The sequence below is a fragment of the Chrysoperla carnea genome, chromosome 3 (genome assembly GCF_905475395.1).
Source record: "Chrysoperla carnea chromosome 3, inChrCarn1.1, whole genome shotgun sequence".
NCBI classification, from domain to species: domain Eukaryota; kingdom Metazoa; phylum Arthropoda; class Insecta; order Neuroptera; family Chrysopidae; genus Chrysoperla; species Chrysoperla carnea.
Window position 1 is genome coordinate 4,485,068 of NC_058339.1, and position 27,910 is coordinate 4,512,977.

At 28.3% G+C, this 27,910-nt stretch overlaps 1 protein-coding gene across 2 annotated transcripts; it reads left to right on the forward strand.

Annotated features, from left to right (window-relative positions):
- Positions 1-555: 555 nt before the first annotated feature.
- LOC123294891 (NF-kappa-B inhibitor cactus) lies at positions 556-27,876 on the forward strand. 2 transcript variants are annotated; one of them, XM_044876078.1, is made up of 6 exons: positions 556-699; positions 5,465-5,852; positions 13,591-13,946; positions 24,991-25,079; positions 26,278-26,455; positions 27,760-27,876. In XM_044876078.1, the coding sequence occupies exons 1-6, from the start codon at positions 636-638 to the stop codon at positions 27,774-27,776; spliced, it is 1,092 nt and encodes a 363-aa protein (XP_044732013.1). In that variant the 5' UTR covers positions 556-635; the 3' UTR covers positions 27,777-27,876. The 2 variants fall into 2 exon arrangements, with proteins under 2 accessions (XP_044732013.1, XP_044732012.1); XM_044876077.1 differs by having other exon boundaries at positions 557-699; positions 26,278-26,526.
- Positions 27,877-27,910: the final 34 nt, after the last annotated feature.

Below are 27,910 nucleotides of genomic sequence, written 5' to 3' on the forward strand. Positions count from 1 at the left end.
CTTTTCAGTTCAAATAGTATATTTGTATATGTCTTTTATTGTATCAGAAGTAGCGGAAGAAACTTGAAAGGGCGGGATGTTTTGCATATCGTCAAGGGCGGCACTTTGTGTAAATCCAGCCCTGTACATGGAGGTGTAAATATACAGTTTACAACCCAATTATTAAATGATTTTTGTGTGTTGGAATTACCTAACAAAATTTATTCACCTCTACATAAAACATTTCACGGAAAAACCAACATAAGTAAAATATCCATTCTCAATGTCTACTCTGTCTATACTTTTATAGTTAGTTCATTTTGTTTTGAACAAGCAACTTACACATTTATTATGAATTGTGATGTTAGTGACACCGATTTAATAATAAATGTTCAATCCTTTTGATATCGGACGCAACAACAAACAAATTCATTTTTTAATTTGAAACTTATTTAGTGCTAGCAATTATTTATTTATTTATTTATTTATTACAAAAAGTGTTCAAGTTTATTTTTGTTTTTACTTATTTCTAGTCAATATTATTGATTAGTGGAAATTGTGCGTTAAAAAATATATATTTTGTGTGATTCGCGTTTTTTTAATTTTCTTTTTTGAATTTTCTTTTTAAATTTACCAAATTTAAAAAACCAGAACAAATGTCTTCTTTTAATCCAATGCGAAGAAAATTGTACGAAAAGATTTTGAATGAATTCTTTAACGGTAAGATATTTTTCGATTCATTTAAAAAAAAAGCCACGTCCCCAAAGGATAATTGTGTAAAAAAAGAAGACCAAAGACCAAAGAATATGTGGTTAAAATTTCAGTTTAGGTATCCATGCAAATTTTTAAGAATCAAATCATTTAAAATCGATTTAAAATATATTACTCTTATGGAGAAATATAAAAAAAAGGCATATTTTGAAAGGTTTTAATAATTTTTGGAATGAATGAAAAAAAAAAACTTTTTTATAAGCAATGACATAGAAAACAAACCCAATTGTCTCTATTCATATAAGGGATGTTCGAGCAAGCTAGATTTATTGTTGAAATTATTTTTATCTTATTTTCAACTATTGTCTTTTTGCAAGAATTCATCATTAAATCGTTATTCTTCCATTCAAGTAACTTTATGAGATCTTTGCGTAGAAAATGTTAAAAAGATGATTACTAAAAAACTACCAGTACCAGTTAAGATTATTTTCGTTCACGCGTATTACCGGGTACCCTTATTTATAGTAAACCACCATAATTTCTTTATTTTATATAAAAACAGTCGGAATCGGGCTTTTTTCCACCATATTTATGACGATACATGTTTTTCTCCAACTTACGTAACGATTTTTTTAGAAACGCAACCAGGATAAATTTTTTTTTAAAATTCAGCTTATTTCTGAGAATTTATTTTAGTAAGATTGTGAATTTCGTGAAGTTCTTGACAAACTTAATAATAGTTTGGAAATACCAAAACTTAAAACAATTAACGATGTTCCAGCATGGTATTTGCAGTTTCTATGTTAAAGCAATGGTACAATTTTTTTTTCGACAGAATTTAACGAAAAATTAAATTTAAGAATTTAATAATGCTTACTATTAATTCCCAAAGTTTCAGAAATTTTGACCGTTTATAATGGGAAATAATTATGCCAACGTCCCAATTTCGATCAATTTACGTCAAAATTAATATCTCGAAAGTGAAAATTAATTTCTAAATTTTTTTTTTAGAATTGTATTGTATAAACATTTTTTTCTACTTTTTCTTCAATATATAATAATATCATAAAAAATAGTTGGAGAGACCGGACATTTTACATGCTTTAAATGGGACATGAACCTCAAAATCGCGAACTTTGTCTTTAAATATCTCGCGATCTAAACGGTCAAAAATTATGAAATTTTAGGAATTCATAAATAAAGCTATTATAAACCCGAGAAAAAAAATTCGGCCAAATCTGTCGAAAAGTGATTTCATGCTGGTACTACCTTAAATGAAAATAAATCTAAAAAAACAATCGCGTTCAATGAAAGATCTGAAAACCTATTCCTTACTTTTGTAGCAAAGCTTCAAGCATTTGTAATAACACGATGGCTAAAAAAGTTTAAATTTTTGTCCAGATTTTTTGAATAATATGCTAAAACAAATTTTTCATAAATTCGTACAAAAATATGAATTTTAAATGATTACCGGGTCACCGAAAATGCTTTTATTATTTCCGGAGTGAAAACCTTAGAGTAACGTCACTCTGATGTGGCGACAAGTACATAAAATTTATAATTTTTGTCTGTCATTTAAAGAGAGCCCGACGGAAGGTGTACAATCAATGTTTACATATTTAGGTAAGCCATAAAAACCAACCCAACTCAATATAAAAAAACCCAACTTAACCAAAATCAGCACATCCGGGCTCATTCAAGAGGCGGATTAAAGACCTTTTTTTAATTTTTTATTTCTTAAAACTTTTAAAATCGGGATGGTTGTTCGGAGCAGTTCTTCGGAACTAATTATCGTTGTTATCGCGGCCCTTTGTAAATCTCCTTCTAAAATTTTCAGAATTGATTTAGGCTTAGTCCAATTTCATATAAAAATCAAGCATTTTATCCAAAATTGTCTTGGCGTTCGTACTCCCTTAAATTATTATTTTTGGTTTAAAAACATTAATTGAGTTGATATAACTTTAGTGATGGTGCTCTGCTGCTCATAACTTCTTTCTAATATTTGTTCAGCAGGAAGTATTAGTACATAAATATAAATTGACTTAAAAATTTGACAAATTTAATAAAACCCTAAATTTAAAAAAAAAAAACCAAAAAACTGAATTGATTATTTTTGATCAAGGTCAGTTAGCGGTTCATTTTACGTATTTTCCCATCTTTACCTCATAAATAGAAAATTTGCGTATTTTGTTTGTAAATTATTCGTAAGATTTTTATAAAAAATATATCAAGATATACTAAGTTTAGTCTCAAGTTTGTAACGCTTAAAAAAATTGATGGTACGAACAAAATTTTTGTGTAGGTGTTCATTAAAACACCTATTTAATCCATCAACAGTAAACTTAGTCAATTGTTTGTTTATTTTGTCCCTTAATTATAAAAAAATTATGCCAGTCTCGCCATTTTATGAATTTTTACTTGCGTATTATATAGGCAACTTGTATTACGTATATGTTATATATGTATAAGAGTTTTCCTAATATTTAACAAATACTCAGTCACGAAAAACACATATACATATATAACATACACGTATTAAAAGTTGCCTATTTATTAAGTTTATAGTCAATTTTTACATGGACCGTAATTAACAATTTATTGTTTATTATCGAATAGAAATATTGGCACAACTAAGTCATAGTTTACAAACGATATTCTGACAACTAAGAAACACATTCTACCAGGTTTTAGCAAAAAGTAAGCGATTTATTTCATACTTTTGACTATACTAGTAGTTTGAATATGTTTAAATCCCATGACAAATATGTATTCCCCAATAGGTCATGACCGTGATGACCATAGCCACACGTGTTTGGGAAAATACTTTTTTTTTAATTATTCCGAATAAACTTTAATTTTTATTTATTTAAAAACTAAATTATTTGCTCGTGTAATTTATTTAAATATGTATTTGAATTTGTTGATAAGAAAGTTTCATATTGATAAATAATAAAATTTTATACAAATTACGTTATTTAATTAGTTCCATTTTTATTACAAGGAAAATCCATTGTTGAAATTCCTTAAATCATATCATTAAACATATATGATAAAATTAATGGGAAATTTTAAAATTCCTAAAATTAATTTATTTTTTAAAATCTTCAAAATTATCTCTAAAGTGTGTCACAAAAAAATAAATATACGTATTTTTTTTATTCGTATGGGATTTTTTTTCGACATTATGCAATAATAAAATAATAATTGTAGCTTTCTAATAATTTATTTAACTAAAAATAATCAACCAACTCAAAACTGCCCAATAATGGGTCCCGACTGCAATCAGGATTTTTATTTTTTTAATTATTTATTTTATTTTAGACTTTTTAATATCCCAGCACTAAAAAATCCCTCTTATTATTACTATATTAAAACTTTATAGCCAATTTATTATTCCTAATATATATATATATTTGTAATCCCCTTTAAATTTCCTTTATTTTGAGACCATACTCGATAGGTTTTGATTTTTTTTTTAAATTTACGTATTACCCTTTTTGCTCCACGAATCCACCATTTTGTTTTGTTTTTCAAATACCCATCTAAGTACCCACTTGGGTTTTAAAGACCTTGGGCTGTAATCCTTGAGTTTGAAAGATACGAAGTAATAAAGATACCCGCATGTGTTTTACATACAAACATAGCTACTCCTTGACAGTTGGGTAAAAAACTTCTTTATAAAAAAAAAAAACTACTTTTGTTTTAAACATTTTTTTGTAAACACCGTGAACGCGCAAATTCAAATTCATTTTCTCCAGAGCTAGAAAACATAGCGAGTTGAAAATTTGCAGGTAATTTTAACTGTTGGTCTTGTAAACATTTTTCCTTGAATTTTAAAAGGGTAACGAAAATCAGATTCAATTTACGAATCAAAAAACAAAAAAATCAATCGATAAATCGTTATTTTTCGAAGCAAACATGAGTCAAAATTAAGGATTTCCAACAAATGATCCGAGTTGCATCAGGATCAGAGTTATTAAACAGCAATAACTATTTTTGTATCAAAAGATAAATATGATCAAACTTTAAAAGAAATAGAAAATTCCCAATTACAACACACTAAAAAAACACCCAAATAATTAAATTTAATTATGACTTAGTCAAGATTTTAAACTGAATACAAATAATTGGATTATTTGCAAATTATAACTTGCAAAAATTAGTTGATAGATTAAATAAAAATTTTTTTAAATGTGTGTTTCATAATTGTTATTATTTTTATTATTATTATTATGGTAATTTTAAAGAAATGTATTAATATTAAAATAGTATAACCGATCAATCATATGATTTAAATTTCGTATCAAAAAATTTTAATATAAATACGCATGCGTTAAAAATAAATTCACCTTCTCTTTAAAATAGTATGAGTGTGAGTGAGAGGTAAGATACATTGCTCACAAATACCATATTCATATACACAAAACACAAATGAGATAATATTATGATCGTAGCGTGGACGGAGACTAGATACGTTCATTTTAATTTTATTAGTGACTTCAACAAAGTATTTATAAAAGAATGATCGAATTTTATTTAAATACCAAATTTATTTTAAAATTTTATTGATTAGAATGATATATATTAATAATCATTTAACTATTTTAATAAAGTGAAACTTTTTTTTTAAAAAGAAATTCTCAAATCTTAATTGGCCATATTGGTTTTTTTTTGTGTGTAAAAAATAAAAAGTGACTTTTTATTTAACAAGTGGTTTTTAAATTATAAAAAAATAGTGTAAAAATGTCAAACAACGGTGAAAATATTGTTACAGGTAGTGATAAGAAGTTGATGGATGTCGAGGAATCAAAGGATTCGGGTTTTATATCAGCAGAAATCGAATTATCGGGTGAAATACCATCAGACGAGGAACCTTGTGAACAGGAACGTTCGTCCAAAAATTTTTCTTCCCATAATATAGACAATAATAGCTCCTCGATGAGGTGTGATAGTGGTATTGCCCTTGTATCAGGCCAATTATCGGATTTGCGCCTGGGAAGTGATGGTAAAAAATTAAATAATCTTAGTGGTACCACATCTAGTGATGAATGGAAATCGTCGTCTCAGAAACAGGAACAAACATATCTGTCAGATCCCTTAGAAGAAGTATCAAAATCACCTTCATGGGAATATTACTTTCATCAAGATGAAGATGGCGATACGTAAGTAGACAGTTCTATATAACTTAATTTTGATAAAAATTTCGACCTTTGCTTTGATATAACCTTACCCAAAACTTGATAATTTTGATCAGAAGTATAATAATTGATGATTGAAAATCGGTATTCGCACAGTGCGTGAGTTTTTTTTGGAGGCGTTTCCATGGTAACGATAGACTACTTTAATTATAGAATTGTATGGATGCATATATAATTGTATGGATTGCATTTATGACTTACATTGAAAATTTAATATTATTGTCTCACAAATTTAAATGAATAATTATGATAATTTACATTTGAAAAATAATATTTATACAATTTGATTTCTTATTTTCACAATGCATTAACTTTAATTAATTCGTGTTTTTCAATAATTTTAATTTGACATTTTCTATAACATTAACATGTAAAGCATTGTAAATTAGTCATAACAGCCGCCTTTATCGCCAAAATTTTTCACTGGAAGCGCTAGCATCGATTTTATTGTCCCTGCCATGACCACGCACACAACGAATATAACCATATTTGGGTCTTATTGTAAGTGTGATTTTCCCCGATGACCAATTTCATTACCCAGAAGTATACAGATGATTAACTGAAATTAATAAGAAATATTGAGTTAACGAAGTTTCCCACAAATTTTGCCATGATATATTGTTTGATTGCACATAATTCATGAAATTATTTAGGTCCAAGGTCTTTAAAGTAAGCAAAATAAATAATTTTTTATGAATATAAATCGTGTGATTTAATTGAATAGTTGGAGCGAGACTAGTCTAGGTACCAGAGGGGTCATTTATCTTATTCTGTGATGTCATCGTTAAAAATTTCTTTATCAATTTACATTTTACCCGGATCCAATTTTATTTCAAGTTAATATAAAAAAAAATTGGGAATTTCAATTGCATGTGCACAGATTAATATCAGCTCTCTCCCATTCTTAATACAAAGTTCTTACAAATAATTTTATTGAACTCTTCAAGATTGCTATATTTTGTTATACCATGCATATATGTAATATGCATGGTATACTAAGTTTAGTTCCAAGTTTGTAACGCTTGATAACGTAAATATTGATGCTATGATCAAAATTTTGGTATAAGTGTTCATAAAATCACCTAGTTAGTCCATTTCCGGTTGTCCGTCCGGCCTTCCGCCCGTCTGTGGGCACGATAACTCAAAAAAGAAAAAAAGATATCAAGCTGAAATTTTTACAGCGTACTCAGGACGTAAAAAGTGAGGTCGAGTTCGTAAATGAGCAACATAGGTCATTTGGGTCTTGACCTATGGGTCCGTAAGGCCCATCTAGTAAACCGTTAGAGATAGAACAAAAGTTCATTTTTTCGTAAACATTACTGTTTACCCTTGAGGGCGCAAATTAGTCGTAAATTGTATAGTATGTATTATATAAATTGTATATATATGTGCAATGTGATAGAGTCATTAACACTATCTATGCATGGTATTTCAACAATTAACTCAGTCAATTGTATGTTTTCACTTGTTTTTGGATAAATCGAATAAAATTTCGGGAATAATTTTCATGATATTATTTGTGGACACAAAATATGGCTTAAACTATAGTCCAGTCATTATATAGATTAGCATATGCATATGAACTTAACAAGCAAAATTTTTTATATTACTTGGTGGAGGCCTAGAAAAGCTTAACTTTTCTAGGCCTCATTTTTTAGACGAATTGTCGACCGAAATTTCCTTGCGGATTTTCCACCCTCTTGAAAAAAGAATTAAATTCAGTTTTTTCACAATAACTCGATTCTCCGTTTAGATAACGATAATTTGTGTACCATACTTTTATGTTGCTTTTCTCACGAACTACAATTAAGGTCCTTTAAATTTTTGTCCTATTGTCCATCGTTATTGAGATATCGATCGAAAAAGCTACAAATTTTTGTTCATTCAGTTGTTTCAAGTCTTTTTAAACCGAGCGTACGTGCTTGAAGATTTGATGAGACACTCGCGTATTTCTCGAGACAATTGCGACCTTGAGAAATTAGACATGTGTCTCGCAGGTCGTAATTCTTTTCATGATAAAAGAATTGATGTCTATCGACACAGGAGTTTCACATAATTCGAGACTGAAAAACAGTTGTAGTATTAACAAATGGTTATTGTAAAATTTACGAGGAAATACCGACTCTATTGGGGAAAAAATGTTTTTTTTTTTTTTTTATTAATATTTTATTTAATTATTCTCAGAATTTAAAGGTTAAAATGATTTAAAATAAAAAACCCAGAGCTATAATCATTTATATAACTCAAGTTTCTGATACGACGTATCTATTTTGTTTGAGGCTGGTAAATTTTGTAGCTTGCGGTCAAGTATACTTTTATTTCTATGGTATCGTATTTATCGTATATAAATGCCATACTTTTAACTTTTAATACCGTTACATTTATTGTCTACACGGTGTTACATGTTGTATAGTTTCTAATCAGAGGCCAGTGCCCGATCCAAGGTGGGGGCAGCAAATTTGAGGCAGTCTCAATCCTTAAAATATAATTAGTAATCTCGATAATGGGTTTAAAAAAATTTTCTAAGCAACTTTTTCTAATAGTTGTATTTCGATATCTCTAACCTCTCTTTGACGCTAGACAAAATATTAAAAATTATCGATATTTGTCTATTTGTAGTAGACTTCAAAGTTTAGATTTCGGTTAAGCTTCTTAAAATATGTGATCCATCACCCTGTTTGATTATGCAAAATTTTTAATCGATATTCCTAAAAATAACGAAAATATGAGGGTGTCTTCATCTTAAATGCGACACACTGTACATGGCGATATCGTACAATGACGTCACTATTATAATTCTTCTTTTTTTTAAAATTAGGAGAGTTTTAAACGTTCATATTTTGCATCTAAAGGTTTTAAAAAATCAACTTCACTTTTCTGCCCGCGCAGAGAGAATTTTTCACCTGAGGTGACAAAAAATTAGTCACCCTTCAAAGAGTAAAATAATAACATGTACCCTTAATTGTAAAGGTGTAAACCCATAGTTAAGTAGATTCCCTGTCGTTGAAGAACTATTCGACTTATTCCATCCACTAACACTTGGTATTTAACAGTAGTAACAGCCTTCATTTAATCTAGTTTCGACGAACATCGCATTACTTCAATAATCTTTCAATAACAATTTTTCAAGTACCGTAATTATTTTAAAATTTTAATGTTCAAGTACCTGATGTCTTTTTCAAGAAAATACAGGTATTAATTAAAAATTCACAGCTGGTTATTTTAAATGATTTGAAATAAAATCGGTAACCTTATGAACAAATTCAAAAGATCACTTGAGTTAATTATTTAAATAAAAAATAAAAAGATTTTATGAAGGGTTTGGTCATCTTAAAATATTTTCAAAAGATTTTTATAAAGTGTTATTGACACTTGAATATTGAGATTAAAATTTAGTCAGTACTTAAAAATTTGACTATTGTTGTTAATTGTAACTTAGTGGCGACATGCTGGGGGTGTTAATAAGTTTTTAGTTTTCTCTTTACAGTGTGTTCCAGAATATGTATACACTCTTAATGTCTGTAACTATATGTAAATATTAATGGGGGCATAGAAGTGACTTTTTTCATTAAGTATTTCAATTAATTAAAATCAGCCATTGAAAAGAAATGTGTCTTAATAATTAATATTCACTGTAATGATAAGGATAATTTTTTGGGTATACAAAGTGTCATTTATGTCTGGATCATGATGCTTATCGAGTTTGAAATCCTAACTAAAAAAAGTTGCGTGCCTACCAAATTTATTAAAGATAATAATGAAACAATTTGATGACTTTGATGAGTCTTTCTCTTGTGAGGCCGGTGGAATTATGATTCTTCAAGATATTATTAGTACATCTCGTTGAAACATCATCAGTGCATACATTCACTTGGGACACTCTGTATACATTTTGATTTTATTGAGTGCTATAATTTTATTTTTCAAAAATTTTGTTTGATAATAATAATTGTAAAACCAAGTGGGGTACTTTCTTAAGTTTTTGGGAATTATGTATCTGTCTTTAACAGAGATTAGTTTTTATTATTGAATAAATTTCAAAATCATCTAAATATTATTTGTGCTTGTAAAAATTGGTTAAACGTGAAAAACCCGAGCAGGTGCTATAAAAGTAATATACGGATCATTCTACAATAAAAGGTATCTTTTTATAAAGACGCCAGACAAAATTTTTAGAAGATTTTTAATCTTATATTTGAGTTTAATCGAAACAATGCATTTGTGTACATCTGCAAAATGGCAACTCCATTTTTCATATTTTATCGTTTTATTTGAAACTAGGGAAAAGATTGCAGAGTTTATATGGAACAGAGTCTCTTCCCTGGACTTTTCGAAAACAAGAAAAAAAACTTGCTATTTTACAGATGTGCACAAATTAAAGTTATTCATTAAGCAAATATTTATACTTCCACTAGGTATTTTGGAAAATCATGCGCCAAAAAAACACAAATAAACTTTTATAACTAGTGTGCTATGGAATGTAAAAACTGGACAAATTGATAATTTAATATTGTTATGTATTTAAATATTTAAATAAATTTGTGTAAAGACCAAATTAAAGAAAAGTAAAAAATTAAAAATGCAAATTTTATCATGAAAATCAGTACATGGGTATAAAAAAATATTCTAAGCAACTAAGTAACTTTTTCGTTTAGTTTATTTCGATATCTCTAATCATCTCTGGCGCTAGGCAAAATATTAAGAATCAATCAGCCCTGTTTGTCAATTTGTAGTATGCTGAGTTTTTAGATTTTGACTGTGCAAAATTTCAAATCGATATTCCTCTAAATAACGAAAATATGAGGGTGTCTTCATCTTAATTGCAACACAAGTTAAACGCGTTCATAGAACTTAAACAAAAATCTTATACACGTGTCATTTATCTTGGGAACTTGTTTATTGGAAACTCCGGAAATGGGCATATTAGTTGATAACTGCACAGGAAGTATAAAAACTATGTTATTGTATTGTTGATTAATTTTCGTCAACCATAGACTTGATAAACAATAGTTCGTAAACAAATTAATATATCATCAGACTTTAACCTGCTTGAATACTTGAGACGCAAAGAGCCTCTACCATCATAGTTGCACTATTCTTGAATTTCAAGTAAAAAAAGAAATCGAAAGTGAATAAGAGCTTTAACCATGCATGACGCACAAAGCACAATGCACATCTGACATCATTTATTAGTTGTGACAAAGTTCAATGATATGGCGTGTTTGCAAAGATGAGATCCCATGTTTAAAAAAACTAGACATAGAATGACGTAAGTTGTATGTACGTCAGCTTTTAACTTGTTTTGTTACCAGGTGTTTTTATCTTGTATATTTGCTTACGTAAAACTTTACCTCTTGGCGACTTATATTGCAGCGCTTTAGGAAATCTTCTGGTATTCGGAAAGCATTGTTTGATAATAGGAGAATCGGAAAATTTATGTACAAAGAAGGGTAGATACATATTTTAGTAAAATTAGTTTAACGAATAAAATTGGTGAAATCGTCATAGAGAAATTTTAAATACTGGAATACTTCACAATAAGCACTTACATTTAACACTTTCTATACAGAGTATTTCAACAATTAACTCAATCAATTGTCAATTTTGTGTTAGTTTTCATCGGATGGTGTCTTACTTTTTTGTCTAATAAAATTGCGTTTCTAGTTTCTAGTAGGAATATAATTTATGATATATATGTATATAGTGTATAGGAATGCGTTAGGTTGCTTGTTTTTAAAAATAATGTAGTATGTACCACTCCCCCCCCCCACACAATATCAATCGTCCGTCATACGATCAAAAATGGAAAATCCCACAACAAAGGTTATTTTGATAGTAATATGTTTGAATAAAGATTAAATTTGAAGCCAATATGTTATGTTACCTCTATGTTATAGGAAATCATATTTTTCATTCAACAAATTCAATGTGGTATGCAAAAATACCATTTTTAGTCTGTTGTCTCGCTATAGCTATATTGTCAGAAAATTCTAAATACTTGTATACTTAATAAAATTATTATATTTTAGTAAATAAAAAATTGCAAAAACACTAAACGATTAAAGATGAAAAAAAGATATTTCGTTTTTCGCAAATATTTCATAAAATATTAATATTTAAGATGATTTTTATTGCACGGTACATACTTATAAACCAAATACATGTTTTGTAATCAAATAATGTGTTATTTTTAGCTTTACAATACTACGTCACTACAAAAATATATAATATATTGCGTGCAAGTGATGCTTATAAATTTGATAATATAGATATCGCTCTTCAATCATCAATATTCGAACAATAGTCATCTCGGTTCATCAAATGAGATCTTCAATGAACTTATAATTAAATTTTAATTTTGAACACTTACAAGAATTGATTATCGTTGGAAAATCTTTCAAGTTAAGTTTTTAACAAGTTAGCCAATCATGTGAAAAGTTCATGAAAGCAAACACGATAAACGTTATATAGAGGTTTTGTAACGCTAGCACCAGATTTTTTATTCACTGACGTAAAAGTTTATAATCAATTATGGTTCATTATACATCATGTGTGTACAATATAGTTCATTAAAACTCGAACACTATAACTCATTTTATAAAATATCAAATATTTTACCATGTTTGATTTATTTTTATACCCTGTTATATTACCTTAGAAAATGAAGCTTTAGGCTTGCAATTTTAAAGTAAAATATGATTTTTTTATGTGCCTCGGCCCAACAAAGTCACATTCTCTGGCCAAGTTGGATCAATTCTGCTGAAAAATCATAAAATTTTTGAAAATAGTCATTTAACCTTACATTTTGCACTAATCTATTATTTGTCATGCAAAATTTATGAAAATTTGATTTTGTCGAAATTTACGATTATTGTGTGATTTTGATCAAATATTTGATTTTAAATTTAGTGTATCTCATTCTTTGGGCGGGTTTAAACAATTAACTTTCCCAATAAAATAATATTTTTATTAAAATCGTTTTCTGATTGTAATATCTTGACTTTTGACTTTAGAACTTGGGTTTTATATAAAAAATCTTATTTATAACCTATCTGACAGGTCATTAATTGTGTCATGTGTATTTCATCACTATCTTTAATAAATTGCATATATTAAGCGCCACGACTTGTAATGACCTTCAACCCAAATTAAACTCTTATTCATATTTTTGATGCGCCATAATAAGTTATCAATAAGGGTCATTCTACGATAAGAGATATTTTTTCATATAGAAAAGCGCCACAACAAAAATTTCCGAAATGACCTAGATGTTAAAAAGCGACCTTTAGTAAGATAATTTAATAAAAAAAACAGAAATTTCCGAATTTGAATTGATTATATAAGAATTTTATTGAAACAACTCACCTGTGCACATTTATTTGAGACTAGGGAAAAGATTGCAGTATTTATCGAGTAGAGCCTCTACCCTGGACTCGAAATTTCAGACTTTTATCATTAGCGATTTAGGTTGGGCGTCGCTATATCAGTCGCGACAGTGCCTACTCCCCCTCCAGGTTATTTCCCACCTAAAGTGTTTCTGATTTAAAATAACATAAAAAAGAATCATTTTGAAAAAAAAAAATCATCAAATTCGGAGCTGTTATTGAGGACTCCTTAAGAATGACTATTTTCTGTATTCCTTTATCCGACTAAAAAAGCAAAAATTTTTGTAAATTGATTATTTTGTTTTTCTCTGTTACAGACCGTTACATATAGGCATAATTCATGGTTTCACTGAAGCAGTTCATTCACTAGTACGTTTAGCACCTTATCCACAATTATTAGATGTACGAAATGATACCTGTCAATCACCATTACATTTAGCGGTATTGACTGGTCAATCAGTTATTGTTAGATTATTAGTGGTAGCTGGTGCAAAACAAAGTGTACGCGATCGATATGGTGAAACAGCTTTACATTTAGCATGTCAGAAAGGTGACTTGTATTGTGTGCGAGCTTTAACTGCACCAATCAATGTTGATGAAGTCAAACGATTAGCACTTCAATATAAAAATGTCATTCATGAGCCTATCAACTATGAACAATGGAATTATGAAGGTAAGCAATCCATATCATAATGATTATTTATTTTCATTTGTATTATTATTTATCTTCTTTTTTTGATTACGATTTAAAAAAAATTAGGATGCTGGGGTTTTCGGGGGCGTTTTATCCGTATTTTCAGGAAAAACTGAAAAATTTGACTTACTGCCATTTATTGGCGAGTAGTAATACTATAATTTTTTTTTTAATTTTGAGAAACTAACTACTTTACCGACATTGAAGCATTAAAGATAGGTTTCAGTAGATGACGCCATTACACGATTAGTATGCAGGGGGTTTTTGGGATGAAAAATCGATCTAGCTATGTTTCATTTTAAGGAAACGTCATTTTCTCTCAGAAACTTTAATTTCGAAAATGGCTCCAACGATTTTCATGACATTTAGTACGCAGGGAACTTCGAGGGCGAAAAATCAATCTAGCTAGGTTTCATTTAAAATAAATAAAGATTAAAGAGCAAGGCTCGGTCATTCAGGTACTAATTATTATTTTAATTTAACAAGAGAGATCAAAGCTTACATAACAATTTCCTTAAAAGAATAAAAATAATGAACTGATTTGGGGGATGAACTACGATTGAGTCGATTGTCCATTTTTATACCATGTATATATCAAATATACATAGTATATTAAGTTTAGTCCCAAGTTTGTCAAATCACCTAATTAGTCCATTTCCGGTTGTCCGTCCGTCCGTCCGTCTGTGGATACGATAACTCAAAAACGAAAAAAGATATCGAGCTGAAATTTTTACAGCGTACTCAGGACGTAAAATGTGAGGTCAAGTTCATCATAGGTAAATCGGATCTTGGGTCCGTAGGACCCATCTATCTTGTAAACCGTTAGAGATAGAACAAAAGTTTAAATGTAAAAAATGTTCCTTATCAAAAATTAAACAACTTTTGTTTGAAACATTTTTTCGTAAACATCACTGTTTACCCGTGAGGACGCCTATTAGGCGGAAATTTTATAATATGTACTATACTTGATTATCAGTTATGTATGTGTAATGTGATAAAGAAATCAACACTGACTATGCATGGTATTTCAACAATTAACTCAGTCAATTGTTTGTTTTCACTTGTATATGATACCCTTTTATCATATGATGTTTCTTTGATAATATATTTGCAAATTGTGTGGCTAGGTTTTTTGAAATGATCGATTTAATGTGCTAAGATTATGTTTAAACCCTCCTTCTAATTTAATATTTTAATCAGTAGAGGTCAGCTCAGTATTTTGGAGTTACGAATAACTCAAGTTAATAAATAAATAATTGTAATACACACATTTAATTAAATTAATACTGTATGAATAATAATAATAATAATAATATATATGTGTCTGGTTGTGTAGCCCGTTCAGTCCGTCATATCTCATATTAGTAAATGTGTGTAGTATTTGTATGTGAAGGTCATTCAAATGCAGGAAGCAGGTAAATTTATTATTAACGGGACAAAACCACATCATTCTTTGCTGCTACTGCTACTGCTTATTGACGATTATTATTATTATTATTATTATTATTATACTAATACTAATACATACTAAAAATTTATTTGTAATTAAATTAATTTAATTACAACATTAAAACTTTATATCTAAGTAGGTTGCAGTTGTAGGTGAAGCTCTGAACTTAAGGTACCTAAATGTTTGTGTTAGTTAATCTTATCACTGACACTGATAGCATTGTTTTATTTAAACTTCAACTTGACAGCGATCTAGATTAGACTATCTATACTCTATGTTCGTCTATAGTTTAATATAATTTATTTTGGGTTTTTTTGTAATTTGAAATTGATATTTTATTTTAGTTTATCAATTTATTTACTGGGTGCTTTAAATAATCAAACAAAAGTTTGAATTCTTATCCTTATATATTATTTTTAACTTCCCAATAGAGGTAGTTATTGTAATGGGTCTCATATCTTTGCGTTTCATGATCAGGGCAAAGCCTTAACACCAATTTGGGAAGACATTCGTGTGGGCCTCAAGAATCGTTTTAAATCCTACCTACTGCTTCTTTTTGATAGCTTTATGTCAAGCATAGAAAAATGTGGCTTAGAGAAGTCTCTCGACTTCTGTAACAAACATACGAGTAAGACAGTGATAACCTAACCAGTGACAACCAAAAATACGATTAAGACAGAGAGACAACATTATTTTTCTACCTAACTCATTACTATTATAGAAACTGAGATAGGTAGAGGATTCGTATACACGTCTCGCTTCCTCCTCGATGAGCAATACAGACTTGTATAAAGAGACACATAATAAAGTTTATGGTACACAATAAAGTTATAACAATGGTGACTTCGACTTAAAATAACTCGCCCATGTCTGCTTTATGTGATTGAAAACTACATGTTTGCAATTTTTCGTGCAAAAATACTTTTAATCACAAGTCGTTAGAAATATGTCAAACTAAAAGAAATTTTAAAAGATGCATTCAATATGCATGTACTGCGTACCGTGTACTGCGTACTAAATACTCGTATTTATTAAACTCGGTATTTTTTTAAAATATCAGTTATTGGGTTTTCCCAATATGTATTACGTATCATGTTTTAAAATCCCACATTTATATTTTGTTTCTTTCTCTAAAATATTTCAAACAATATAAAGCAATATTATTTCAAGTATATGTTCACATTCTAGTGATGTAACGAATATTCGTATTTTTATATTTTTGCAAGGATTGTAAAAACTGGACAAATTGATAATTTAAAAAGTTATATATTCAAGTATTTCAATAAACTTGCAATAATTATGAGTGTGGAACAAAATAATGAAATTTTGTCATGAAAATCTTTTTCTAGTAGTTTTTTTTCGATATCTCTAATCATCTCTGGCGTAAGGCAAAATATTAAGAATGGACCCTATTTTTCAATTTGTAGTAGGCTAAGTTTATTGTTCAAATTTCTTAAAAAATGTGAGTCATCACCCTGTATTACTGTGCTAAAATTTCAAATCGATATTTCTATAAATCACGAAAATATGAGAGTGTCTTCATCTTAAATGCGATACACTGTATAAAAAGAAGATTTTAAATATTCTTTCACCTGAATGCTACATTATCAGTGAGTAACATGGGCAGTATTTTATTTTCAAAACAAAATAGGGTTCTGCATCAAGGAGATAAAACCCTTGAAGTTGTGAACAAAAGTTGGATTAATAGAGAGCAAAGAAAGTGAAGTCTATATTACGATAGTTTTTTTTTTCAATTTAGAGTTGAAATTGTTCAACGAAGCGGGTGGCAAACTGCTAGTTCAGAAGAAAATAATAAGTCCAACAGATGATGCAAATTTTAAATAATCCATCATAATGAATCACATCTGAAGAACCATATTGCTACTAGCAATTATTATAAAATTTAAAATCAGATATAAAAGTAATTCAGCCAAAAATACCATTCCATTTATCTTTTGAATTCTCCAAGAGTTATAAACTAGTCTTTATCTTTAAAACTTAACATTTTGTTGGGTTTATCCCAACAACAAAAATCAAATAAAATTCCCAGATAAAAAAAAATATCTTTTTAACATTCCTTTCTTTGTTGGCTGGCGGGTTTATTGATGAACCAAGTCTTAAGATCAAAAAAACCTCAAATTATTTAACATATTATTAAAACATTAAAAAAAGATGCTTATAATTTTTTGGAAAAACCAATACGATTTGAATTTTATTTTTATTAATGCTAATTGATAAAAATTATAACCAATATTTTTTATTTCTTTTAGTATTTGTAAATTATTTTCTTTTATTAGAATAGTTCAAAGCATCATAAAATATTTTTGGAAATGGTCAAAGGTTATATTCATTGATATTTGTCAATTAAAAAAAAAAAAAAAGGAGTCGTGTCATTCTTAATTTAGAAATGATTTCTATGATTCAAGAAGTTTCTGATTAAATAAGTTTTTTTTATCATTCTAAAATGTTATGCTTACAAGTTAAGGACGTTCCCAAAAAAATGAGAAATATTTGAGACGTTTCAAACTTTGAGGGTGGATTTTGTTAGATTTTGGGAAAATTAGAAGACTATTAGTAAAATTTTTCGATATATATCGTTGGCAAAGCTACTCTAAAATAAAAGAAGCCTTAGATGCTCATTATATCATCAGCCATCTTCCATTCCCGTCAAAATTAGTCCAGCCGTTTCGAATACTTTCTGTTACAAACAGGCAGGCAATAAATTAAAATTCAAATTAAGATGAGCATTTCTGTGGGCTGTATTATGCATTTTGTTAAAATATATCCCCTTAAGGACCCACAATAAAAATATTTAGCTAGATTATAAAATTATTAATTAGCTAATTAATAATTTTATAATCTAGCTAAATATTTTTATTGTGGGTCCTTAAGGGGATATATTTTAACAAAATGAATAAATTAAAAAATTGATTTTTTTGGTATAAATACAGTGTCAAATACATTAAGTAAAAACCTCTATTTTTACATTACAAACAGACAATTTTATTTACTTGGAATTTATATGAGTCTATCTTTGACACATATTTTTGTCTACTCAAAAAGTGCTGTGGAATAAAAATCCACCCATCTTCCACTAAAAACTGATGGAATAATCTATCACATTTCGTATCGACAGCATACCTTTTTGCATGACATACACAAAAATTATATCGATTTTCCTTGATTAATTCCATCCAGCGCCTGGACTAATCAATTTATCATAATACTAAAAAATTATCAATGCAGTTTTTATTTGTAAAACTTTCCAAAATTTCATTTATCATGGTAGCTAGATTAAAGGATTGAGGCACTTTTTAAGGTTATGCTTTAAAAATTTATACAAAATGTTGATAACCTTCATAAAATTATATTAAAGTTAAGTTTGTGTGAATAAATAATCAATTTCAATGTATGAATAGAAAGTTTCTTAGAAATTTATCAATTATTCTGCTTAACTTGTTTTAATTCCATATATACTTTATTCTCTCTTTTTTACATAATTAATTGATAAATAACATGTATTATCTTTGTGTGAAACCAGCTAGTTAATAGGTTTTTAACTAAATCCAAGTTTTTTGTATATATGTTAACCCGTATTACGTATAGAGCAGGTATGGGCAAACGGGACAGAAATCGCTCGGACTTCTGTAACTAAAATACGAGTAAGACAGAGAGACAATATTTTATTCTACTTATCTCATTACTATTAGATAAAGTGAGATTGGTAGAAGAATCATACACCCGTCTCGCTTCCTCCTCTACTAGCAATAAGGACTTGGATAAAGAGACACACAATAAAGTTTATGGCACACAATAGAGTTATAACAATGGTGACTTCGACTTAAAATAACTCGCCCATGCCTGGTATAGAGAGACTGAAATTTTCTGACCAGGAAACTTATATTTTAAACGGTAAAAATGTTTGAAATTTTGGAATTTAATTGTAATCCCTATTAAATTATTTTTAATTTCTTATTAAATTCTGTCGGAAAAAAATTTAAAAGCTTTAAGCATAGGAATTGCAAATACTATGCTGGAAATATCTTAAGGTGAATAATATATGTATATCTATTACCTAAGTGACGTATGCAATTTAAAATGTGGGGATTCCCAAACATTGAAATATCATGACGATGAGATACATATACATTCATACAAAACAAACCATTGTTTGCTTAAATATTTAACATTGGAAAGCTAACTACATTTTTATTCATTGTTGATAGCACTTCACAGATACTGACTGACTGACTGGTCTTACTTGTTTTTTTATTTTATAATAATGTTGGGAAGTTCACCTTTTAATTTTTAATTTAAAAAAAAATTTAATTCCTCAATTAAATAATTATTTATTACTTCCATAAAACAAATTAGTATTAATTAACTTCACTTGAAATTAACAAACAATGTAATAAAATCTTAATAGTCACATTTAAAATACTTCTAATTGTTCGATTAACTTATTACGTTTCGATGACAATACAAAAATTTAATAATTTCATCCTATTATCCTGCCTAAAATCACCAGGATAACTCGTTGATTTTAGTGGTGCTTGCTCTTCACGCGGAAGGTCGTCAGATCAAAACCCAGCGATTTTAATGTTACCCAAAGAGTATACATAAGCTATAACTTAGCGAAACTAAAAATTGTAAAACTAGCCAAAACAAATTTTGACAGTTAATTTTGAATAAAATCAAAGGGCATGAATAGTGTTAACGACGCATCAAAGAAGTAAACAGTTCTAGTTGTTCATTCCCCTATTCGTCAAAAAAAAAAAAAAGATTAGTTGTTTTGAGTTAGGCGATTTTAAAGATAATTGGAAAATTAAATACGTATTTTGAGCCAGGACTCGATCCTGAATCTTTACCCGTTCTCTAGGTATAAGCAATTGACTTTTACAAATTGGAAATTTGTTTCTCGGAAACGGCACGAGGCTGGGTATAATAATAGTATGGGGGCTTGAACCCTGTTCTTTTGAGTTGACAGCCAATTATAAACTTGTTTGTTGAAAAATGATTCTAGATAGCGAGTGATTTAGAGTGCTTTCTAGATAGCGAGTGATTAGAAACAGCTGAAACTAAATAAAAGTCAAAATACATTTATCTGAATCGTTTTTTATTTACAGAAGATGATTCTAGAAGATTCTCAGTTATTTAAACTAATTTTTACTCAGACAAACTTATAAATTATCCGTCGAATGTACGCCTTTCTATTATTATTGTAAGCTCAATTTTATTATTTTTCTTTTATCATTTTTTTGTAAAAATGATAATGGAAAGCTAGAAGTAGAACTAAACAAACGAGTGACACATTTCAAAGGGGAAAATTTTGAGTGAATAAAAAAAAAATTAAATCTTTGAATTTTCTTTTAATACATAAACTCGAGTTTTATGTATTATCTGTAAGGAAATTTCCAAATTGTTTATTTTGAAAGCTATTTAAAAATAAAGCAATATATTTATTATCATGATTCTAAATTTTATTTTTAAAATCATAAATTTTTTGACGTATTTAAAGTGAAATTCATTTGTTTTTATGAATTTGAAAAAAACAAAACATAATAAAAATAAAATTGCATTACGCGTCATGATTGTATCGTCAGATGTTTTGTGGGAAAACCAGGCCTATCTGTCTGGAATCACATAAATTCCGCATGTTTGTTCGTTACGAAAATAGCTATACGGTTCAATACGATTTAATAATAAACGAACGAAAAGGACAGCGCGATAATGGTTGGTATGGTATTTAAAAAGAATACATTACTTACGTATGTTAAATTGTATGTTTATATATAAAACGCGCGCGTCTATTTTTAAAATAGAAACAAATTTTTTGGCTTGAAACATAGCAATCCATTTTAGGATACATCGATTCATGATGTTATTTTCAGTTGAGTTTTTAGTTAATTTTAGAATGATCAACAAAGTGGTGGTCATTTTAAACAGTCAGTGCCAGTGGTCACAATTTTCAAATTGATTTGAAAAGTTAATTACGTACTTTCACAATTAATTTTAACTTTGTCCATTTTATTTTTGATGATTCAGAAACTACAACCAAGATCCAAAATAAACATAAACATTTCCAAAATATTTATATATTTTATTTTATTTATAGATATTTGTTTAAAAATATACAAATTTTTATTTAAAAAATTTCAATTTCTTTGCTGTATTCTATTTTATGCCAATTCAAACTCTAATTTACTCTTGAACGTAAAAGTGCAGGTTGCCAGTGGGTAACCCGGTAGGATATATTTAAACTAATTTTTTTAACAAATAAAAAATTTTAACCATATAATTGGGGTAATTTTTGTGTAAAAATAAATTTGCAGCTAAATGATTGCATACTTAACATAATATTTATATTCAATTGTATTAATGATGAATTACATTTTTACAATTGAATTGAAATTCCCTAGATTTAAATGTGAACTAAAAGATTGTAGATCACGTAGTCAGCTACTAGTTATTCGCTTTTCTTTCAATATTTAATATTGGTTGGTAATTAGTAATTGATAGTTAATTATGAATCAGATATCTATATTTTTATTTGTATTGGTCCCATAATTATTATTAAAGTATTACAATATAGATAGTAGCTAATTAGCATAAATAAATCATTCATTCATTCCTTTTCAAATCAATTTAATTATTTATTATTTGTATTTGTTTAATTTTTTACAAATCAAAATTTAATTTTTTTATACTATCATACTACATGTACATAAAGCAATGTGTATCAGAAAGATACTATTATTTGTATGCTTGTGAACAGTAGCAATACAAAAATGAAAGCAGATATATAAAAGTATCTTTCTTATACTCATTGCTTAATATATATCTACTCTCTCAAATTCATTGATGTTCAATAGGAAATACAAAACACTCAGTATACGCTTAAAAACTATCTACTTTTTCAAAAATCATGCCATTTGGTGTTACCTAATGTGGTGAACTTAAACACTCGACTTTTTTTTTTACAAAGTGTTTACAACCCCTAATAAACAACTGGAAAATTTCAAAGATGCATTAATTTTTTCCTTTTACATATTTATTTTAATTATACTATTGGGTTTGATCAGTATAATATTTAGACCAAGTAAGTGTATGAATTTTGTAATAAAAATTTACTTCCTACTTTCTTGTGGTCATACGGAATCTAACCAATCATGGCGCTTATTCTTTATAAACGTTCTAGAAATTTTGCGGGCGCCTCTTGGTCATCCGTATCATTGAATAAAAAAAAATCTGCTTTGTAAAAAACATTTTGTGAATAGATATTTTTCATTTTTTTGGTAAAGAATGCATTTGTATTCCATTAAAAGAAATTATATTTTATAATAAAAATATTTGTACTTTTACTTATGATGTCATGAGTTCTAGCTACAGCTACATGACTATCAGTGTATCTTCATAATTGAAATACTTGGGTTTTTTATTTAGGAACTTTCTCTATTTAGATAACATAATAATATTTGGGAAATACCTTAAATTATATTAGTTATTTAAAAAAACGTATAATAATTAGACATTATACATACTTGGGCACTATTTTGTTCTTGCATTGACGCTCGTACTACCTTAAATATAAATCCAAACACAGAAATGTAATGATTAAGTATTTTTAATTAAAACAATAGTTCATTATTTGAACTTAAATGTAATCATATTCCGTTATTATCGTATCAAATGGTTTGAAGAAACAAACATTGGGAAATTTGATGTGATCATAAAGTATAAATATTGATGATTTTTAACCAAAACCAGCCAGATCACTCACATCATCATACTAATCTTATATATTATTACTCTAGCAAGTTTTTAACTGACCCATCCTTATCTTCCTTATTTCTTTATCAAATTCCATGATTCACCACTCATTTTCAAGCTAATTATGTCTAGGTTTAACGAAAAATATACTCACGATCTAAAAATGTACCGATTAGGAAAAAACACGCTAGACAAATAATTTGAATGAAAAAATATCATAAATTTAAATAATAAGTTTATTAGGCAAACATGTTATTTTTTAGATGCTCCCCTAATACAACTCTAGACATATCCATATATAGGAATTCTTCACGGGTCGAGCTAGTACATACTAATAGCAAAATAATTTATTCTAAACAATACAAACATCATTTTTTAAGAAAAGAGAAAGCATTTTATTTTTATAGTTAGTCCAATAAATATTTGTTGATGCTTTATGATTTTTCTGAAATTTTAAACAGATTTATTTATCTTCGAGAGAAATGATTCGAACAGGATTATCTACACATCATTCGAACGCTTGTTTCTATTTTCTTGTTTTTGAATCAGAACCTGGAAAATTGAAAACTCTTATGTAAGAATTTAAAAAAGCACTTTCAGCTTTAAAATAATGTAATAAATATTTTTAAGCAATCATCATTTTTTCAAATTAGCTTTGACAGTTTGTAACTCGATAAAATCATACCAGAATGTAAAGAAACGCATTTTTAGGAGAAATGAACAAGCTTTTGATTGTTTTCCTTGGATTTATTTACTGTAAAAGAATATTTTTGTATGAAAACTTTTCTCATCTTTCGAACGCTCGACTGGAAGGATGGTAAAATTTGTTCAGCTTCTGTTTTTAAAAACTAGAAAATAGATTAATTTTCCTTGGAGATATAAATATTTGTATGTGATTGAATTATTTGGATAACGAGTGTTGTTTAAAAAAGTATTTGTAGAATGTTTTTTTTTTCTATAAATAAAATGCGTCGTTCTAATTTCTGTGGTATTTATGCAGACATTTTCATTTATTTTAGTATTGAATTTTATTTATATGTGTTAGTAAAAATAACGCACATACAGCCACAAGTCACAAGCCACCAGTGACCAGCCACCAAACAAACACAAGAAAAGAGAACGCCTTCAATGTGGGGATTCCCAACAATTTAATTAATGTTATACACATTTATTTTAAAACATTCCATACTAATTATGTATATAATAAATGTTTTTAGAATATTCTTGCGTTCGCTATTCATTTTTTAAAAATACATCATTTTTTAAAAATATTTTGATACTAAACCGTCAATCTTTTTTTTTATATATTTTCCAAAATTATTTTTGGCTAAAAAAACAAGTTTTTTATGTTTTTAATTAATTTTTTAATCTTAAATGATTATCTCATATCATTTCAAGGTAAATAAATTTATTTTGAAGATTAGAAATTTCTCTAAAATCATCTTTCTTTAGACGTACAAAATTATCAAAATTTTTTATAAAACCAAAACTGTACATCTCAGTTTTTCTTCAGAGTCTTTTCAAGTTCAATCTCAAATTATTTATTAGTATCCAGATGACCGAGCTTTGCTCGTTATTTGTTTAAATGAAACTTAGCTAAATCGATTTTTTGTCCTAAAAACTCACTGCATACTAATCGTGTAACAACGCAATCTACTGAAACCTATCAGTAATGTTTCAATGTCGGTAAAGCAGTTAATTGCAGTTAACAAACGTTTAAAGTAATCTCGTTAAATGATACCTATTTTCAGGATTTAAAAACTTAAAATAATAATAACTAATTAAATAAAATTCTTGTTACAGGTGAAACGTGTATACATGTAGCAGCGATGCAAGGACATACAGAGATCTTAAGACATTTAGTATGGTTGAAAGCGGATGTTAATGCAAGGGTAAGTTCAAATGAAAATATTACATCTAGGGTCAGTTCTTGCAATTGAGATACATTTCAGAACTGCTGAAAATTTGAGAGATTGTCGAGCTCGTGTTTAACCTTCACAACTTTTGCTTATACGGAAATTTTCATAGACAGGGAAAAATTTCTCTATCAGGAATTTTTTTTTGGAACTATGTTCCTTATCGCACGTTATCGTTCTAATTTGTTTGCTTGTTGGGAGGTAAAATAAAAAAAATAAAAAACTTTTTCAATCGATTCAGTTTTTATATCGTTATATTCATCCAATTATACACTTATTTCAGGTTTCATGAAAGATATGTCCTCGACTATAATTGTTTTCGTAGAGCAAAAATTGATTACACATGACTGAAAAGACTCTCAAAGACGACTACTGGCTTTAGATCTATAACTAATGATAAAAAAAACCATTGATAATACATTTGAATTTCTATTCTAAAACAATATTTATAATAATTCTAAAATATTACTGGGAATCCCAATTTATTAATTTTTTTCCCTTGAATTTAAGCAAATGATCATCATACGCTCATTTTTATTATGAACACACAAACCACAATTATTTATCACGAAAACCAAATTTAATAGTAATTGAGGAAAATTTTCCAGACAAAAACTCATTTTTTTAAAACAAATATATATTTCAAAGTTTTATTACGCATCAAAAGTAGTTGTTATTGACATTTTAGAAGTTCATTGATATTTTTTTTTACTTTCCAAAATGAAAAAGTACTCGTTTACGGAACGCTGGCATGTTCCATTTTATCTTCATGAATCCATATAAAAAAACAGTTGATCAAGGTTAGATCAAGTTCAACTTTATTTTTTTGTTAATGGAAACCAAATTGAAGTGTAGAAATTTATTTTAAAAAAATCGGAAAGGTGCGAAAACAAGTTAAATTTACAAAATTTAAAACACCCCCGACAAATTTTTCGGCTACGGAACCCTAAGCTCGCATTTGAAACATATCTAAGAACACTCTCCATTAAATTGCCTTCTTCCTTAAAACTTTTTCCAAGCTGATTCGATTTGGAACATAATCGGTTCATGCGTAAGACCCATTTGACCTATGTTTCTCCTTCATGTCTTCATGTTTGAATACTTTGATTAAATGCAAATGAAATTTTACACAATAACTAGAAATTTTCTATAATAATTGATCTTTTGTTAACAGGAAGGAAAAGCAGGTTACACAGCATTACATTACGCAGTTGCAAGGAAAGATAAAACAATGTTAGAATACTTATTAAATGAATGCGAGGATTTAAATTTGGAAACAGAATGCTACAGCAGACGAACAGCGTATGAAATAACTAGAGATCCAGAAGTACGAAGCATGCTTGTTAAAAAAGGTGCTAAAGCCATTGAAACAGATTCAGAGGAAAACAGTAGTGATGAGGAAGATAGTGATAGTGATAATAAGGTAATTTTATTTAATAAACCTAATTAATAATGACTGTTTCAAATTTCAAATCGACATTCCTATAAATAACGAAAGTATGAGGGTGCCTTCATCTTAAATGCGGCACACTGTATATAATTTGGTCAATTGACGTTTTTTTCGAGTTCAAATACAATCTTTTAGGATCAAAAATAAAATATAAAAGATTAATTTTGACGATATTGATGACTACTTGAAGAGACTAAAGACCATTTATGGTGTTAGCTAATTAAACTAAATTTTTTTTAATGAATGATCAAGGTACTGGGAAAAAACGTGCAATTTTTCATTGACGCACACGGCTGATGTCAAAGTAACTACACTAACTACATATGGAGTATAATTAACTGGCTATTACGTTGCTTGCAATCATTTATAAACATTTCTTAATATGTTCAAACTTCATTTTATTTTAAGTTTAAGTTTCTTCAACTGTACCTTTTTAACAATACTTGTTTCTAATCTAGAATACATAATTATCGGAAATATGCGATCTCTTTAACAAAGAAATACTCTCTACTTCCGGTTATATTGTGAAATATTTTGCACTTTTTTTTAAATGATGAACTGACCCCAGCTTTGAACAGAGGGGAGTTGGAGGTAGATTCTTAAAATAAAATATATACCAGGGAAGAAGAGATGTCTTCGAGTAGAAGACGACATTAAAATCAGATAAAGCTAAAGGATTTTGTCGAGGCTAGACGCCGCGCAGAAAGCCCACAGCTTCTCTGTGGGGATTTCTCTCAGGATATATAGATCCAAGATTTCCAACCCGAACATAACGGTAAAAATGAGCATAAGGAGCCTTATTTGGGGCTCATGACCTTTAGTGGTCGAAAAATGTATGTATGTACTCTAGGTACAACTTTTGCTTGAAAAATTTTTTAATCTGATCCCTGTATTCAAAGCTAGACTCAAGAAAATCAAAACTTTCATATTCAATTCAAATTTCGGCCTTAAAAATGGCCATAATTTTTATTTCCTCTCCTCGGAGAGTAAAATGACGTGATCAACGTAAAATGTACGTGGAAAAAAATTAAAAAATCGTGATCAGCACACAAAATTACCCATTAGAAAAGTACTTTCAGCCATTCGCAATTATTTTTGAAACAGGGTCGATTTTGACCATCAGGAAACTAGCTTATTAGTAATAATTTCTCACCAATAAATATTTAAATTATTAAAAATTAATTATAGATTTTGAATTTGTTACAGATGTCGTGTTATGCTGAATATACAAAATCAACGGGAGTTCCAATAAATGCCAGTGCCTAAAATTTTACTAAAGGAATATAAATATCTATATTATATTGTGTATTATATACATGGAAATATGTTTATTAAAAACAAAATTACAAACGATGTG

What these genes read in the sequence shown, in the direction of transcription:
- LOC123294891 (XM_044876077.1), top strand. Translation starts at nt 636, where the DNA reads ATGTCTTCTTTTAATCCAATGCGAAGAAAATTGTACGAAAAGATTTTG. An exon ending in TGAACAATGGAATTATGAAG is followed by an intron (nt 13,947 to 24,990) that starts GTAAGCAATCCA and finishes TTCTTGTTACAG; the next exon opens with GTGAAACGTGTATACATGTA. An exon ending in ATAGTGATAGTGATAATAAG is followed by an intron (nt 26,527 to 27,759) that starts GTAATTTTATTT and finishes AATTTGTTACAG; the next exon opens with ATGTCGTGTTATGCTGAATA.